Genomic DNA, 19,572 nt, shown 5'->3' on the forward strand with positions numbered 1-19,572 from the left:
TCCCTAAACCAGGACAAGACCCCTACTTTTCCAGGCCTATGGCAAACTGAGGGCCTAAATATTGCAAAGTTCCTGTCTAGACATAATGTTCTATGAAGCAAGAGCAAGGTTCAGCAAACTTCTTCTATAAATGACTAGACAGTGAATATTTGAGGCTTTGTGGGCCACATAGTCTCTACCTCAGCTGCTGGCCTCTGCCCTGGTAGCATGAAAGTAGCCATAGATTATATGTAAACAAACGTGACATTGTTGTGTTCCAATAAAACTTTATTTACAGAAACAGGCTGTGGGCTGGATTTGGTACTCAGGTCAAAGTTTGCTGACCTCTGACCTAGAGCATCATAATCATCTGAATATGTCTTTAAAATGCAGATTCTGAGACCTCAGTACCCACCTCCTCCTTCAAAGTATATGAGGCTGCTGATGAGATCAGGAAAATGTCACTCCTGGTGACTCTGAGCAGCCCAAAATTAGGGAACCTCAAGTTAAGTAACAGTTTTGGGTAAAGGATAAATCTTTAGAGGTCAGAGAGAAACAAATATTTGCAGCTATTTTGCATATTTGTGTCTGAGTTGCAGATAGCTTGTTATGTGAATACTTTTTATTTGATTTATTTATAAAGAATTAATGCCTTTAAATCTCCTGTTTGCCAACTCAAATGCCTTTAGGGTCCAGATAGGAACCACAAATGAGAGGAGCTTCTGTGAAAAGATGCTAGTGCATCAAAAGGACTTGGGGAGCTAGGCCATTTCCTTGCCAAAAATGACTAACGATTCTAAAATCTTACCAACTGGGTAGGCCAGACAGACACACCCTCTGGCCGTCAGTTCAGAATCTGAGGTAAGGGGGATTCACTGGGTCCACACAGCTTCTCAGAAACCTGACTACAGTAACAGGACAAGGGCACACTCTGATGCATGAAGCACTTCCTGACCTTTGACTTCTGCTCTCTAAGAACGAAGTACTGTTATGAAGGTTGTTGGCTCAGGCAGTGTGCTGGCAACCAAAATCTATGGCCTGGAACTTTTGAATATCTATGGCCTGTGAGAATCCAGGAAGAAACTTCTGAACCATCAGAGAAATTGCATTTGTTTGATTCTAGGCTGTTTCATGAATTACTTTGTACTGCATATTCATTCCTCGGGAGCTGGCAACCCACGTGTAGTTCTGTGGTGCCCCCTCAAACTTTTCGTTCTGGGGCTGCCCCATCCACTGTCTCCAGGAGATAAAGGAGGTGTCAGCACAAGGGTGCACCTGTCCCCCATACGCACCTCACTCACAAGCTTGTTCACGCTCTGAGCCCGCTTAAGAACCAAGTTGTCTTGGGCTGGGAGGGAGTGATAATGCGCGGGGCCTTTCATCTTGTGGAAGTCCTGCCTGTATTTTATCTGAAAGAAACACACAAAGGGGGTCCAGAGTTGTTGTTTGCATGCTCTGTGAGAGAAATTACTTCAAAATCACCCCGTATTTAATGTCAACATTTATTTAATAGGACTTTATGAAGGAAAAAAATCCTATGACGTTCTCTCCACGAAATCCACACACCACTTGGTCCCATCTGTATTAAAAATTTTCTGGCCCTTTTCACACTTCTTATAGTTTATACTCTACTTCTGCATGAAGAAAGGTCTCAAAACAATCATAGCAAAAGGTGTAATCCCAAACTCGGTCTGCCCTTGGTTGCCTGGTAGGCATTTCCCATGTAGCCTGCTAATGATAGGGCGAAGGAAGCAATATGTCTTTCACTTCAGCGCTTAGGGCAAAAGTGCTGTTTTCTGGGAAAATGGCTACAATAGCTGCATAGTAACAGAGTATAGGAAAAGGGCAAAGGAGCTGCAAACTGACTTCTCAGCTTCTGATTATAGCCCAAGTTGAAGCTGTCATGTTAGATCTACAGTGTGCATGTTACTTTACCAAGTTTAATTATAGCCTATCTTCCCAAGATTGCCAGCTGGCCAACATTGCCAACATTCTGCAAATAAAAATAATTTTATCCACTTGGTTGCACCCAGTTTGACAATCATATGACTTATTTTAATCAGCTGTTTCTTCTAAAGTGCTTGATTTCTAGATGGGTTGTTTTGTAAAGACTCGCCTAACCCCGGCTTCTCTGGCTGGGCCAGTATTCACACTTGCTTCCACTGACCTAAAGCAAATTATGCCACATCAATCTCCTCTGGAGCAGATAAATGTGGCCCAACAGCCCAAGCAAAAGAAGTAGACGTCAGAAATTTGGACAGAAACTAAAGGCTAACATTCTACTTTGGCTCAGTTCTAATAAATTTATCAGTGTGCAGATCTCAGTAGGCACAGTCCCATTTCTGCTCTGCCTCTGTGGCTCTGAGGGTCATCTTTATGCAGTACTTACATCACTAGTGAGTTCGTTGGCTTTCTTGGCATTCAGATAAGCTGGAGTGATCATGGCAGGAAAGCTGCCCTTTCCTCTGTGTTCATCATAGTCCTCCAAGTAACCCTGCTGGGCCAATCAAAAATGTCAATCAGCAATGCTCGCCTCCCTGAATGCATGGGGGATTTGCAATGATCTTGCCTAGAGCTGGTTCCCATATTGGCCTGTCCATATTGGTGCCAAGCACACAGTCGGCACTAAATAAATGGTAACTATTATCGTTATCATCACCATCATTTCCACCAGAAGAATCAAGACATTCTCTGAGTCTCCAAGGCCCATGTTACAGAGAACTCATTTCTTAGCTGACACCAGGGAAGTCCCTCTGTCTTCCAAAAATCTCAAACACTCGCTCTCTCAGGCCCACTGGCAGATCTATGCATTGAGACCCATTGACATCCCAAATATGGACTCCTCTGGGGATGGATGCAGTTTGCCAAGAAGGAAAGTATTATATAACTATTTGAATTCTTGTAATTTGTGGGAAAATATTTCGAATTGCCAGAAGAGGATGTGAAATGGGACTAAATGTACATTTCAGACAAAGTTTTGTAATCCGAGTCTTGAATTCTTCCTTCTTCCTCCCCACACCCACCACCCACCCTCACAAGGGAAACCCTTCTCTCTCACAGAACTGTCATCATGTACCGAGTATACTGTACATTTTCCCTGGCACTCAGATGGCTTCAAGGCCCCATCAGATGCTCCCTTCTCTCTGCAGAGCTCCTCCCTCGCTCCCAGACCTGCCCCAGGCAGAAATCAGCTGCTTCCTTATCTGTGTTCCCACAAATCTGGGACAGCTCTCCTGCCCTGGATGCTCTCCTCTGGCTCATGACCCCGTCTCCCTCTGGTCCCCTCCAGGGCAAGGGCCTGCCCTGTGCCAGCACCAGGTTTGGAGTCTGGCACACACACTTTCTTAGATGAGACATGGTCAGAATGTCCAGGCTTCCTTTTTATCCAATAAAGACAACTGTTTAGCCTGAGTGCTTGGCTCCCTTATGTTCTGGGCCAAAGCTAAAAAAAATAATGGAGGCTTTCAAATTCTTTGTTAATCCCCTTGTATCCATTCTGCTCCATGGTTTGGGGCGAGTTTGCAGCTTTATTTAACTTCTCTGCTTATATGTATCTATGTTATGTTTGCAAACATTTTTGGGAGACAGTCCTATTGGGGAGCTGACTGGTTACAAATAATAAACTGATCACATGATTTAGTCCATGAACCTAAAAGAATAGTTACTCATTAAAAAGAAGAATGAATTGTTTGACAGTTTAGGCACTACAGATATTTATAGTTTATATGACTGCTTGCTTCTCTCACTCCCTCCTACTCATGCCTGGAGAGTCCTGCTAAATCACAGTGAAATGCCACACAAGACTGAACCCTTTGACAGCTGCTAGTGGTGCTATCAAACTACACCCACTTTGATTCTTGCATTCGTTATTATTAGGATTGGAAACTTTAGCCAGAATGTCCTAATAATCAAGAAGTAACTATGACACCCCGAAGTTTCATTTCACCAATGTGTGTAGACATGTCTAGATACACACGTGAAATTATATGTGTGGGTGATAAGTACTGGCAGACAGCCCTATCAAATTTAGAACAAGTATTTTTTGCCGGATACAGAAACCAAATATTTTCGAAATATTCTAAAACTTATTTTTTTTTAAGTTGTCCTAAGCCTTCTAAACATTTTTAAAACTTGAAACCAATAAAAAAAACAACATTTCATTGAGCTTAAAGCACTGAAATCATTTAATTAACCTATTGTAGAATTTAATAAAATGGGATTTTATATTCAAAATTTGACATTTTTGCTTGGACATTTGCCGAGGGGTCACAGCCTATCTTTACACACATTCTAAGTCTCATATAAATGTGTCCCCATATAGGCAACTTGTTTTTATGAAGTAGAAAAATAAGTTATTTGTTTCCTTTTATAAATCATGTATATTGAATAAGTCATGTGTGTTGTTGAATCTACCCACTGACAAAAAATTCAAACAAATGTCCAATTAATTAAAAAAATCAACTAAACCCATTGAATGTACTCTTCCACTACACATACTAGGCCTCCCAATAAATTTTAGTTAAAACTGAAAAACTAACGTTCCCTTTCTCTCCTACAGGACTTGGTTAGTACCAGAAAATACAAAGGGATGTGCACATAAACATTATCTTGCAATTGTCACCTCAACCTTTATTTGAAAAGTGGAACTGGGAAAAAGGTTTGCATTCTTTGGCATATGCCTTCTCTAGCAACCTCGATTAGATATGTATTTTCTAGGAAAATGAGTCTTCTACTCAGTAAAGTGCTCAACATTTTTATGACATGCATTTTGATCCCTTTCATGCTTATCAGTGATGAGCTAAAAGTAGCCAGTTTCAGTCCTTGGGACCATTCTTCAACGAATAGGTGAGGGCAATTTGTATTTGGCAAACCCACCATATTGATGTAGGTCTTTTATTTTAAAAAGGTAAAGAAAAGTCCTTGGAATCTGTTTTCCTAAGTGGGTCAAGTTGCACCCTGTGTAATTATTTGTCTATTACTTTCTGGCTTGGGAAATCCACCTTTCATAAATTAGGCAAAGATAAACCACAGCCCAAGTCCTGATTAGATGGTCACAGGTTGTGTCACAGGCTAGTGAGTTAGTAACCTGAGAGCCAATCATGGGAAAGGGCATCATTTTATCCCAGGGAATCATTTTATCACATACCTGGCCATACGGGTCCCCATATTCCTTTGGCAATGTGCCCACAGCTCCAGCAGCTGGGCCAGCCATTCCCTTCATTTCTCTTTGATATTGTTGATGGTATCTCACCTATTTGAAGGGAAAAGACAAGGCTGGTGAATTTAGCCTCCTATGCAAAGAAGTCAGAAGTGTAAAATGAAATGTCTTTTGCTGCTTAGGTCCAGGCAGTGTGTCTTAGACATGAAAGTGCCCTATCATTTTCCTGGTAAAAGTGACAACTATGAAGGAAGGCCACCTCCTGGATCCATGGTGCATGCCAAAGCAGACAGGAAGTTCTCACACAGGACTTGCCAGGCCCAGGTAACTTCCTGCCTCCTCCCCTAACATGACAACTTGCTGCGGACACTTACATCACTCGCCAGCTCATTGGCTCTTTTGGCTATCTGGTAGGCAGGGGTGATCATAGCAGGAAAACTGCCTTTCCCTCTCTGCTGTTCATAGTCCTCTGTGTATCTCACCTGGAAAATGAAAAAAAAATGTGAATCACATGCTACAGTTCCACTGTCTACCAGGCAATCTGAGTGAGAAGTCCTATAAGGGCCGCTATACCATCCTGGACATCCCCTGAGGCAGCTCTTACATCAATGTAACGGGAGATTAGCTTGATGGACCATGGGCATCAAATTTGCCTTTTTATTTCCAACACCCAGCACAGTGTCCGGCATATGAAGACACTCAATGCAGAGTTCAACACATACTCGTGAAGCACCTGGTGTGGACCAGGTGGTGGGGCTGAGCAGAGGAGGACTGACTGCCCTTGAGGAGAAGCCAGGCAAGTTTGAGAGACATAGAGGCCTCTCAACTCAAGGCAAATGGGAGCCACTTATTAAGCAGCACCTGGATTTGTGCTTAAACTTCTCACACAGAACAATATAGTAAGTTCTTGGTCTTATTCTGCCATGCAGCAACTGGGCTAAGAAAAGGCAAGTGGTAGAAATTCTTTAGAAGTTATGCTCTATAATTTGTAATGACAAGAGAGAATTTTTTCAGATTAATCAGATACATGGGGTTTGTTACCATCTAAAGTTTTCTCTCTAAAGAAGAGTTTTCACAAGGTCTGTGCCAGCTAACCCATCTCAGCAGAAAGTTCTTCTTGGCATCTATGCAGGACTGAGATTCTGCCTACATGCTCCCTACCTCCACTGCCAAGCAAGGAAAGAATGGGGTATCATAAACACAGTCACTGAGCCTCAGCCTCCATCATTTCTTACATCACTCTGAAGCTGTCCCCCCGCCTTGGCCCGCAGCAGCTCAGGTGTATCCGCCACTGTGGAGAACCTGGAGATGCGCTCATCATGCCCTCTCTTGTATTCCACCTGGTGAGGAGACAGCACAGAGTCAAGTCCATACCCATCACCTTTGTGAGGACCTCTCCTTGCAACTGTCCTGAAGCTACACCATTGGACTGCACTCAACACAAACCTGTCCTTAAGACTCTGTTCTGGGCTCCCCTGCAAAAAGCATCAACGCTAATGGGGTACATCCAAGAGTGCCAAACACAGCTAAACGTTAGCAAATACCAACTCACTTCATCTCTGTAACAATCACACGAGGCAGGACTACTATTTTGCCCATTGTATAAATGAGCTCCTGAGGAATTGAGAGGTTGAGTGATCTGCTCATGGTCACATCGCTAGTCAGTGACAGAGCCAGGATTCAAATCCCAGCATTCTAGCTCCAAAATCTGAGCTGCTAACTGACAGACTATGCTGCTCTTCAGGAGCATCTGCCATTCACTTAATAAAAATCTGTGTCCTTGATGCTAAAGCAACCTCAAGAAATTGTTTGGTCCAGCCATTGGTCCATGGTCTTCTCTCCATTTGATAGATGTGGCCCAATCAAGGCACAGGGGATAACTGATGCAGAAAAGATAAGCACATAGTTTTCTCTGTAATGCCACGTGAATGGTACCCACTGCCCAAAAGCACTGTCTTACGGATTTTGTCTGAATCCCAGAGGTTCCTTAATGACAAAAGTTAGCATAATCTGTGGTGCATAAGCACTAAGACACTCACTTGACTGGCCAGCTGGTTGGCTTTCTTAGCCCTTTGATAAGCAGGTGTGATCATGGCTGGAAAGCTCCCTTTACCCCTCTGTTGCTCATAGTCTTCTGTGTAGTCCTGCTGGTCAGAACCAAGTCAGCATGAGAACCAATATGGTATCAGATGAAAACTAATAAAACTGCAATAGCAAATGTCATCAGAACCAATGCAACTAGGTTTCTAAGGTACTTGGAAAATATTTCAATCTGGAATGAATCTGAAAATGTTATTCAACTGGTGATTTGAATAATACCTTCAACACTAAAGAAATCGTATTTCCAGGTCCAAGGGATTCCCCTTCAATGCTTATAGCAAATTATGTGAAATCAGAATCCAAGGGACCCAAAGGGAAAATAACCCCTTTGACTCAAAGACTTGCATAACAATGCAGCAATTAATCTGCAGGAGACTTTTCTGTGACTATTCCACCACAGATAGTTCTACAGCATTGGGAGTATAATGTCTGTTCATTTTTTCCTGCTTATTTTGCATCTCTGATGAATAGTTTTCCTATGAAATGTAGTATCTTAGCATTTATGTTTATATTGTTTTCTTTCCATTTGCTAAAAGAAAAGTTACGCAATATTTTCCAAAATGGTTTCTTCAAAGGGCAGGTGCCCTGGGCGTGTGGAGAGAACTAGAGGGTACTGTGTGCAAATCATTTAATGATTTCCACAGTCTGGGCTAAAAGTGCCTTTTCTACTGAGTTGGTCTCTCTTACAGAGCTGGAGTCAGGAACCTAAAATGGACTGGCAGTTCTAGGTCCTTCTGGAGGCTCTAGAGAAGGCTCTGTTCTTCGCCTTTTCTAGCTCTAGAGGCCACCGGCATTCCTTGGTTTACAGCTCCAAATGGCTTGCACCCCTGCTTCTGTTGCCATATCGCCTTTTCTCTGCCTCTGCCTCTCCTGCCTCCCTCCTTATAAGGACTCTCGTGATTACAGTGAGCCCACCCTAACAATCCAGGATAATCTTCCCATCTCAGGAGACTTGACTAAATCACACCTACAAGGTCCTTTTGGTAACTTATACACAGGTTCCAGGGATAAGGACATGGTAACCTTTTGGGAGAGGGGCCAGTATTCTGCCTACCACAATCTTAAAATAAAGAAACATTCAAACTCATTGCTAAAGTAATTTCTAGGGCCCTTACCTCACCAAGAGACTTTCGGGTCTCAACCATCCTTACGATTTCTGGGTCTGGTAGAGCCCTTGGGCACCAAGCATTCCCTTCACCATAACCAGACCAGTAGGCTCTCTATAAATGAAATACACAAATGCAAATAACACACACACCACACATTTGTTTGGTAAGATCCCCCCACCTACACTAGCCTCCCAGAAAGCCTATGTATGTGGTCAATGCAACATAGAAACATTCTAAATACTTTAAATTCCTAGTGGCATATTATGGTAGGTGTCAGCTAACCAGAATGTTCATATTTTTCAAACTAGAAAATAACCTAACATGCTAAATAATTGAACTTTTTGGTATTCACTTATATCCTAGAAGAGCTCCAAATGTAACTTAACACTTCTTTGCTCATTATTGCACCAACACTGGGCAGTGGGGAGTTGCTATGGCCAGGCAATGTGAGATTAATTAGTATTATTAGACAACATGCAAACACCTACTACCTATTATGTGGCTAATACTGTGTTAGGCAATGAACACTGGGAAAAAAAAAGAAAGGAAGATAAAGTTCCTCTTTTTAGATATTTATGGCCTATCTAGGGAGATAAAACTCCCATATGAAATAATGAGAGATTAGAAAAGGTTCGTGTACTCTAATACTGCATTGATGAGAAATAGGAGAGTTCTTAGAAAGCAATCTGTAGACAGTGGGCCTCATTCTGGACAGGCAGATGTTCATTGCAACTTCATTATTTTTAAAAAAATGGAAATAACTCTGCCCATCAACAGGAAAGCACAATCCATCCATTCTTGATAACTGCACCGACCTACAACAGCTCACAAGGATGCTGACATAGAAAGAGCTCCAAGATATTTGTTGAGTGAAAAATACAAGTTGCAAAACAATGCATGTTATCTCATGGAAAAAAAATTATACGTTTCACTAGAAATATACATATATAATTTTCAATTAAAAACAAAAGCTGGTATTTATTATGCCTACCATGGTTCAAAGATCTTTACACTTATATACTCTTTTAATCTTCACAATAGTTCTGTGAATTAGGAACTATTTGAGTTCACTTTACAGGTGAGAAAGCCAAAGAAAAGAATGGTTAAATGGACCTCATTAAAGGTCCCTCAGTAAGTGCCAATAGTCATATCCAAATGTTAAGTACTAAAAAAGTAAATAAATTACATAGATATGGATTTGTTAATGAGCAGAGCAAGTCTGAAAGGATGCCCATAAGACTGATAGCAATGGGTGCCTCTATAGAAGAACTGGAACTGGAGATGGTACACAAGGGGTCCACCCTTTAAACTGCTTGGATTTTTTCATAAGAAAATTTAAGTATTATGTGTATAATTAAAAATTAATAGCTGAGCAATTTTAACATGATGGGGCTGTCAATAGAGTGGCCATAAATTCTTAGGTAGTGTTAAGAGCAAGGGACATCCTAGAAGCTGTGTGTAACCAATGACAGGCTGGAGAGGGGCAAATGCAGAAGAGAAAAGGTCTCCTTGGGAGCCCTCCCAAAGGTCCAGGCAGGAGATGAAGTGGGTCAGAGCTGGGGGAGTGAAATGGAGAGAAAGGGTGGGGCTGAGTGAAGGGTCAGAAGAAGAAAGGGCACCTTGGTTTCCATCTGGATGGCTGTTCCCAGAGACAGAAACAAAGTGATTGGAAGGAAGAAGCCAGTGAATTTGGACTGGAGTAGATGGGTTAAGATGAGGCTAGGGCACATTGATGGAGGTCTTCTGTAGACACTGGAATTACACACTGGGTAACAGAAAGCCTAATTGCTCTCCTGTAGAAGTAATCATGACAATACGTTCCACTTGTATAGCATATTTTTCTTTTCTCTTTTTCCAAGCTCATTCATGACCATTCTCTCACCTCATTCCCCAGGGGTTGCCCATTCGGTACAGCTGCCCCATCCTTGGATTTCATATCCCAGTGAAAAACAGATTTAAACCGCTCGCCATCGTCTTGGTCACCAGTCTGCACAATGAAGATGTTGTCAGTGATGTTTCCAGCAGAGAACAGAAAGAAAAAAAGTAATATATAGTGAAATTGGAGGGGAGGTGGTTCCTAAGTCTCAACTGCAAAGAATCCTAACTGCATGACAACACACACAGTGCTGTCATCTCACTGTAGCCTCATCTGTTCCACCAGCCAGGTGGCAGGCATGTATAGGGCACCTGCTGCATGCAAAGCTCTAGTTAGCAGTGCAATTAAAAAGACTTAAAGTCTCTGTGAGCTTATCACACAACACCAAGTATTCAGGTTAGAGTAACCTCAGAAACAGCAGGTATTAGAGTAGAGGTGCTCTCCTATGATTTATAATTTTACCTTTAACACCTTGATCTACAAATCACCTTGAGTTAATTTTGGTGCATAATGTGAAGTAGGTGTCAAGGTTCATTATTTCCATGTAAGTATCAAATCACTCCAGTACTATTTATTGAAAGATCATTCTTGCCACATTGAAGTGCAGTGTACCATCAAGATTCAAATGACCAAATATGTACACCTCTATTTCTGGACCTTGTATCATATTCCACTGGTCTATTTGTCTATTTGTATGCCAACACTATGCTGAGTTAATTATTACTACTCTTGTAGTAAGTCTTGAAATCTTGTAATCTAACTCCTTCAATTTTGTTCTTCAAGATTTCTTGGTTGTCCTAGAATATTTCTTATGTTCATATTAGTTTTAGAATCAGGTGGTCAATTTCTATGAAAAACACCAGGATTTTGACAGAGGTTAAATTGAATGCATAGATCAATTTGGGGAGAACTGACATCTCAACAATATCTTCATAACCTTGGAACAAGCAAAGCGTTCTTAAAGAGAACATAAAAAGGACTAACCATAAAAGAAAAAAAATCAGAAAGTCTTAGGTCCAAACCCACATGTCATAATTTATGAGATCTAAGGTAGGGCCCAGAAATATGCAATTTTAACAAGCTGAAGCTCAAATCATTAATTTTACAAATGAAGAAAGAAACTCAGAGAAAAGAAGTGAACTTACTAAAATCATTCTGTGGATTATCCAAGCTAGGTTTAGAATCAGGAATTCTTGTTCCCTATCAAGGGCACCTTTTGTCACTGGCTTTCTAGGCTTGCTGCTGCTTAATGCAGCTCCCATATGTACATTTTTTAATACATAAATTGAGAAATCTGTACATGCTTTTTCCCCTGGATTTTGAGAAACTACCATGAACATTATATAGACTTAAGGCAGGGTTTCTTGTTGGCTCAGCCCTACTGATACGGGGGGGCCTTCCATCCTTCGTTGTGGGGGACTGTCTTTGCATGGCAGGGCACTTAGCAGCGTGGCTGGTCTCCATCCACCAACAGTACCCCTCCTCACTCGTTATTATTATAACAATCAAAAAATTCCCTGTATACCACAGAATGTCCCCTAGGGGGTAAAACTGCCCTCCCTGAGAGCCACTGACTTCTGGAATCAGAATCACATCTCCTGAGACCTTTCGTGAGATTCATGATTTCTTTGAGGAAGCAGGAAAAGGAAAAAAAGCCAGAAATGTTACCGGTGGGGTAAGGAAGCATTCAGGGCTAAAGTTCATTCTCTGAAGAGAAGAGAACCTAGATGTTTTGCTCTCCTAAAAATTCCATTCACACCTACCAAACAGGAAATTTTGTCTTAGTAAATATTTATTTATTTTTCAAAGTATAACATTTAGGAAACAGAAAAATGTCAGCCTGCTTCAAATGCCAACTCACAATCTTTATTTTTCTCCTTCATGCCATCACTGAAGCAGCCATTTCTTTCCTCTTTATTTTAGCACATGCACAATGAATTTGTTTTTTATTCAACTAGCAAAGTCTCTCAGAGATGCAGGGGATTAAGAAAGTAATCCATCACACTCCCTAGGCCACTTATAAGATCTGGGTCTAAAAGGAACACAGTTGTCCATCTGAATTTTTCTCTGGTGGGAAAAGAGGAGGAAGTGATCTCACCAGTCAATTGTTTGGTACACACACATACATGCACACCCATATATGTGTGTGTACACATACCATAATCACACATATACACACAGAGATATATGCATGCATATATTCATACATACGCATGCCACACACGCATACACAGACATTTCTACATAGATGTATACACATATGCATGTACACACAAACATGCATACACACCACATATACATGTAGGTATACATGCACACACATATTCACACACACATACACACAAACATACACTCCGCATATGCACACATATATAGTTATACACATACACACATAGTCACATAGATGTAAACAAATACACACACACAGGCCTCCTGGGAAATTCACTTCAGCATCTGTGGTTTGAAACAGAGCCACCAGTAACCTCACTCCAGGTTGGGCCTGTCACACGCAGTTAAAAGAAAGTGAATCCACCACCAGTTCAAAGAAAGGCAATATTATGTGACCTGTTGCATGATTGTAAGGTAAGGACATGCCAGCTGAGCTAGCATCTGGCAGGATAGATATTATAGATCTTTTCATAGAGAGTATAATTTATCACAAACAGCACTCTGATGTGTATCTCCTTGTGTTTAATCTGTCAAACTCTGGCTATATAACTGCAGAAGCATCTGAATGTTTGCAAACATAAACAAGTCCTTTTTTCCTTCTGGAGAGTTTGCCACCCTCCAGGTACATGGAAATAGGCCAATGGAGCAGTTCCGGATATGGGTTCTAAAGCCAGATGCTAGCTGGGTAAAACTGTGCGAGTTATTTAACCTCTCTGAGCCTCAGCCTTCCCAGCTGCAATATGACAATATTGGAGAGGATTCTTGTAAAGAGTAAATGAGATCATATAGTGTCTAGCAGAGTATTTGACACTCTATTTATGTACGAGCTAAAGCCAGTATTTATTGTAATTTCATGTAGCTGCCCTTAGACACCAAGAGATGAAGAGAGAATCCTAGAAGAATTAGCCTTCTCAGTAATCTAGGATTGCTTTATTGCTTTAAATTCTTAAGCCTTGTGATTTCTTAGAAATCAATGATATATGAGCAACTCCCGTGCCTCAGGCTCCTCACCAGTATAATGGGATAATAATAGTACTTAGTTTATTGGCTTGAAGCGTGTATTAAATGAATTCAAGCAATTGGACAGTAAATGTTATATAAGCTTGTTAAAAATAAACCTCAAAATGAGTGCAAAGCACTGAGTGAATAAAGCTAGTTGACAGTAGGTGCAGAGAGCCCCATGATAAGGATAAACTCAATCTGACACACGTTTTCTTGAGGAGGACCATGGCTTGGGTAGGCAGGAGAGTCAGTATGAGGTGAGGTGACATTAGGAAGGCAGATCACTGACAGCCTTTCGCCTCATGTGTAATTTTCTAATTTTAGAAAGCTTCTAGCTCCATCCCACAGAATAACTTCTTGTGGGGCATGGGGAAGAGAGGCTAAATGATTCATCATTTTAATAAATGCAAGTGTCCAATGAATAGCTTGTTATCTGATAAAACTCCACTGTTGATTATTCAAGAGGCTGGTTTATCAACGTGGCCTCCTTGTCTACCCAAACATCACTCAGAATCAAAATATTTTTGACCTACCCCTACCCCAAGGGGAAAGAGAGGCTGCAAATAATCTTAAACACTACTGAATTCAGAGCTATTTAAGTGTGGAAGTAGAGGTTTTTAATTTTCTATATGAAAATTATTATGAGAGAAAGAAAGGAAAGCCCTTATAATATTTTCCAACTATATGAACTTTGTTTCATGTATTAAGCACCTAGTGTATACAGGACCTATTGTATAAACTGTCTTCTTTTTGTCTAGAGGTGGCAGACACAGAGAGATTACACTGGATATAAGGACCTTAGATATCCAAGCTAGATTATCCTGGGTATTGACCCCTCTATTGTGGTAGGACAAATAGCAATATTTTTTATGAAAATGCACTTTGCACCTGTATATGTAGAAAAAATGGTCAAGTTCACATCTAGTCACAGAGCTTAAAAACCTAATAGGTATATGAACTAAGAAATTTTCATTAAAGGCTGTTTTGAAATTCAAAATTAAGTAACTTACCCCATGGATGGCTTCTGGTTGCTTCCTCATGTTTAGATTTAATGGAGTGTGATAGACACTTGTGAAACTGTTGTTCTTGGGGTTATGACTACAAAAATAGATATAAACCAAAAATTAGAAATATACTTTATCCAAGATGACTGAGTGACTATTTTTAAAGGTACAGTCATTTTTTAAATCAATAAGTATAAAATAATAATTATGTTCATGTTTTCTAGGCAGTAAGTCTTAAAGAATAAAAAAGTAAATCAAATAAATTCAATATATATTCCTTAAAGACAAATTTAACTGGAAGTAATCACTTGAAACTTTCTGAAAAATAGAAAAGTATTCTGAAATTATTTAAAAGAAAACATTTTAAAGCTCCATATGCATATCCATGGCCATTACACTATTCTGCACAATATTTAATAATTTTATGTGAGGTTATAGTGAACAAATTTATTTCTTATTTATCAGAAATCAAAAATTTTTCGACTTTCTGCCATTGCATAAAATCTCTCCTTAGAGCTCTTCAGTGGTTGTATGTAAGTGAAGAACTTTTGAGAAGAGATTTCTTGGACTTAACTCTGAAGTGTATGATTTGAACTTCTGTTGGCTACTTGTTAAAACATAAAGTATACTCAAAGGGTAGTGGGGACGGCCTGGCACAGCAAAGGCGCTCAATGGGTCTATACCCAATCAATGAAATAAACATAATACTCTCACCAAAATGCATACAGAGGCCAGAGGTGAAGTCACAGGTCATGGTAGGGACAGTCCCAAACAGAAGGGCACATGCCCCATCTGAAGCAGCCGTCACTCCTCAGTCCCAGCCAACTGTTCATGAGGGAATCACTAGCCAGCACTGCCACATATTCGGATTTTTCCAGAGAAGCCAAATATATGAGACTTTTGAGAAGAGATTTCTTGGACTTAACTCTGAAGTGTATGATTTGAACCTCTGTTGGCTACTTGTTAAAAAATAAAGTATACTCAAAGGGTGGGAGGGAAGGGCACCAAACACTTACGCATGACAGTATGGCTTTTTCTGGTGACTCACAAAGTTATTAACCGATAGCATCATCTTGCAAACTTCACAGTGAAAACATGCCTTATGCCATATCTAAAAATCATATATAAAAGATTTAGCAAAATTATCTTTTTTTTAGACTCAGGATTCTCACATATTTCAGGTTAAAAAAATTGAGCTTTGGGCATAAAATGGTGATAAACACACACACAAACACACAGCTACAATATATGAAATAAACAAAGTTTTTTTTCAAGATGACATAGAAGACACAGAGAAAAGGGTAGAACTGAAGAAAGGTGGGAAACATGTCATTTTTTTGATCGTTAAAAAAACCCACATATCCATATGTGAGAAGATAAATTTCCCTTGTTTGTTATTATTCCTAAAGGTCAAGAAATATGCACTGACCTGATCCAGGCAGCTGATCTTTTCAGCAGGATAAACTCCATATCCACACCTAGAGCAAGCCTGCACATTCATCTTGATGTCCCAAAAGAGAGGAGAAAAATAAGCAACAGGCAAGAAATCTAAGGAGAAGCCCCAGGCTGGTTGTCCAAGTCTTCAAAATCCTGACCACTGTTAATTCCTGTGGGCACCTTGATCGTTCAGAATCCAACTTCCACTTTCCTTTGCTGACCTTCTAGTTTGAAGTCAGCAGCTGGATGGCTTTTAAAGCTGCCACTTACTCAAAGGGCTATTTTGGCGACTTGCTCAGTACGCATGCGTCTGGACAGTAAGGTGGAGGTATTTCTAGCTGACATGCTTCTGTAAATAGAAAAGTGAACTCACAACAGCATCATGTTTATGTGGATGATCAAACACTTGTGTATGATCAGGCAGCATGTAGCAGTTTAACGCTAGCTGTGATCATAACCCAAGAAAAGAATCCCAAGGACTACTCCACGCCTTCATCCAGCAATCAAATTAGAAAAGCTTGCTCTCTGAGGCCTATGACTAAAGCAGAAAGGCCAGCTCCCAAAAATATAGGAAATAAAACAGGCTTGAATCATTCCACAGGAAGGGTAGATACCATATTTGAACTTCAGCTTTATCTGTGAAAATTGTTTGCAACAGTGAGACTGAAAACTGATAAAGATATAAATTTGCATTTAGCTTCTACTAGAAGGCAAAAATAAGAACAAATGAGAACTCCCAGGATTTTGGCCTCTGTGTGCTATCTGGGACTGTTCCAAGAAGGCCAGTCTGTTTATTCCCTTGCCTCCCAGGCTGAAGAGGGGAGGCTTGAAGACAAACACTCTCTTCCTGGCTTTGTGAAGGCCCTCCATGGCCCTCAGTGTATACCGAAATGTCACCTTAAAACAGATCTAGAAACAGCTTATAGAAGATGGCACCTTATCATCTGTCCCCACCCCTCAGCTCCCTACCTTCTATGACACTTGCCTGCTTATTGGTCTTCATAGCAGCTACCACCACCTGACTTCTTAAATATTAGTGTTTCTTCTTTTTAAAATTATGTCTTTTCCATCAAAATATAAGTTCCATCAAAATAAGATCCTTAGTACCTGTCATTTCTCTACCCTCAATGCCTAGAACATGGCCTGGCACAGCAAAGGCGCTCAATGGGTATATACCCAATCAATGAAATAAATGTAATACTCTCACCAAAATGCATACAGAGGCCAGAGGTGAAGTCACAGGTCATGGTAGGGACAGTCCCAAACAGAAGGGCACATGCCCCATCTGAAGCAGCCATCACTCCTCAGTCCCAGCCAACTGTTCATGAGGGAATCACTAGCCAGCACTGCCACATATTCGGATTTTTCCAGAGAAGCCAAATATCTGCATTTGCACATGAAAAATGCCTTGTTCTGTAAAACACTGGGATTAAAACAATAAAACAGGGCCATAATCAGTATTTGGCTGGCAGGCTACCAATTAATGACCTTTGGCCTAAAGGCTCTGAGATGACGCTGGGGGTCCCCAGGAGGAGAGAAATCACAAGTGCTTTTGTGAGGTGCTGGGAGAGCCAAGAAGAGAAGGAGGCTACATAGCAAGGAGTAGGGTTCACAGGATGCCAAGGACAGGCCGCAGTCTGAGGTGCCCCACAGGCGACAGTGGGGTGCAAGGCTGCTCTCTCAGCAGGAAGGGGGACTCGAAGGAGGGCCTCCAGGCTCCAGAAGACAGCCAAGCTGAAATGGGATTGGGACAAAGGGGAACAGCAAAGGTAAAGGACAAAGACATGAAGGGTTCTCTGAATGGTTTGCCCTGTACTGGATTTCTCAAGCTTTAGTTGGAAATTAGAAATGTACTTTATCCAAGATGACCGAGTGACTATTTTTAAAGGTATATTCATTTTTTAAATCAGTTACTACAAACTGTCTATATGCCCAGGGCTTCCCACAGCATCATTTACCTCAATAGCAACAAGAGAAAAAAATGTAAGGGTAGCAGAAGGCCAGGGACTTCTGTTGGTTGTGCCCCTGTGGAGACGGCCAGAGCCCACACAGAGCTGGTTGCCATTGCTGAGGCTGGACCAGCACAGCAGACAAGGGCCCTAAGACGGGAGGCCAAACAGATGCGCAGTGGCTCCTGAGAGGTGTCTGATACGCTGTCCAATCAGCAGCGAGGCCAGGACCCGGGCGTGGTGGTGTGTGGCAAAGCCAGGCCACAGAGAGTCGTGCTGATTCTTCGTCAGGATGCTCTGCTGACCCTGCCCCACGTGGCTCTGACTTTTGTTTAAGTCTTGACTCATACAGAGATTGTGCTCAATGGAAAACCCTACATTTTGTTTCACATAAATGACTATCATGTTCAGTATGTGGGCAGTTGATTTCCCTTTCGACCTTACCTGTAGCACTCATTTATCTCTTTTGAATTTCATCCTGTTGATGGTGGCCCACTGCTTCAGCTGGTCGAGATCTTTTTGTGCCTTGGTCTGTCATCCAGGCACATGAGGCATTCTTCTTAGCTCTGAATCATTCCCAGTGCCCTCCAGGGCTGTGGATGTGAAATGATTTTGAAATTACAGAGAGATGACAAATGCAAAATGAGGAAAAGCTACTGATCCCTCACCCCGTCATTGTCTGGTTAGACTGGAGCTGTTTCTGCCAGGCTGCAGGGTGGGGTGTGCCTACCTTAGTTTAGGTTCTCCTAAAAGAAGAGTTTGAGACAAGGACTTGGGTGCAGGGAGTTTATTTGGAGGTGGTCCCAAAAGCAGGAGTTGGGGTTTGAGATGAGTTAGCCAGAGAAAGAAGAGTCAGTAAAAGTCATATTCTGGCTGATTCCCCTGTGGGCAACTGGGGCTCAGTCTTGCTGGTGACCTTCTGAGGAACCAAGCAGAATGTACCTCAGAACTGTCCCACTGAAGGATGGGAAGCTGGGAGATTTATCCACTGAACTTTCATCTCACACTGGTTGTGAGTTAGTCTCTTGGGCATTAACTCCCCTATACCTCTCGGGGAATAGCTATCTGCATAAGCTGAACAGACTTTAGCTTCAGAGGAAGCTCAGAGGCAGAGAATCAGAGGGACACTACTACAGGAACTTAAGAGGACCCAGTGATGTGTATGGAGCTATCAGTGAGCACAGAGTTGTGGCATAAGGTACCCCAAGAGTCAGCCACTCAAGGAAGCTGACTGCAGCCAGGGTAAAGGAAAGTTTTTATGAGATACACCATGAACTCCCCTGGCCTGCTCTTGGAGGCAGGTACCTGGAGTGGAAAATTTCCCAAGCAGGACCCTGCCTCTAGCTCTCATGCTTTCCCAGGTCAACTCCCACCCTATCTTCACCTCCACCCCTAGGGGCTTACAGGTGCCCTGAGGGGGAGGTTAGTGGGGGTGTTCATGTGGGTTACGGGCAGAGTCAAGTAGGTGGGCACCTGCTGATGGGGGACTAGAGACTTCAGAGGCAAGTACTTCCATGTAGCTGTGATCGTGGTGACCACAGTTAGGCAATAGTCTCTCCTCGCCCTGGGAAAGCCTGAACATGGGTGAAGGTACCTAACTGAGACATCAAGCAAGTAATCTCTTGGTTTATGTAAACTGGGTCCATGGTAAGGTCCATGCCCAGAAAACTCAGAGAACTAGTTTGTCTCCCTTCAAACACAGAAAGCTCAGAGAACTAGTTTGAGAGGCCTTAGAAGAAAGGCCTAATTCTGGTTTGAGACCACTCATTAATTGAAAATTGCTGTTGGC

General features: G+C 41.6%; 1 protein-coding gene across 9 annotated transcripts in view; it reads right to left on the reverse strand.

Annotated features, from left to right (window-relative positions):
* NRAP (nebulin related anchoring protein) overlaps window positions 1-16,080 on the reverse strand; it is a 66,756-nt gene extending 50,676 nt beyond the window's left edge. For 4 of the 9 annotated variants that reach the window (XM_036898911.2, XM_036898910.2, XM_036898912.2 and 1 more), the window contains exons 1-11: window positions 15,827-16,080; window positions 15,414-15,508; window positions 14,404-14,491; window positions 10,229-10,333; window positions 8,353-8,457; window positions 7,177-7,284; window positions 6,373-6,477; window positions 5,512-5,619; window positions 5,126-5,230; window positions 2,369-2,476; window positions 1,272-1,388 (exon numbers count right to left, since the gene is read on the reverse strand). In XM_036898911.2, coding sequence (XP_036754806.2) covers window positions 1,272-1,388; window positions 2,369-2,476; window positions 5,126-5,230; window positions 5,512-5,619; window positions 6,373-6,477; window positions 7,177-7,284; window positions 8,353-8,457; window positions 10,229-10,333; window positions 14,404-14,491; window positions 15,414-15,508; window positions 15,827-15,898 — 1,116 coding nt within the window. In that variant the 5' untranslated portion in view covers window positions 15,899-16,080. The remainder of the gene's footprint in view (window positions 1-1,271; window positions 1,389-2,368; window positions 2,477-5,125; window positions 5,231-5,511; window positions 5,620-6,372; window positions 6,478-7,176; window positions 7,285-8,352; window positions 8,458-10,228; window positions 10,334-14,403; window positions 14,492-15,413; window positions 15,509-15,826) is intronic. The other 5 variants (XM_036898914.2, XM_036898909.2, XM_036898907.2 and 2 more) reach the window with 4 other exon arrangements.
* Between the last annotated feature and the right edge of the window lie 3,492 nt (window positions 16,081-19,572).

The sequence above is a fragment of the Manis pentadactyla genome, chromosome 8 (assembly GCF_030020395.1).
Source record: "Manis pentadactyla isolate mManPen7 chromosome 8, mManPen7.hap1, whole genome shotgun sequence".
Classification (NCBI taxonomy): Eukaryota; Metazoa; Chordata; class Mammalia; order Pholidota; family Manidae; genus Manis; species Manis pentadactyla.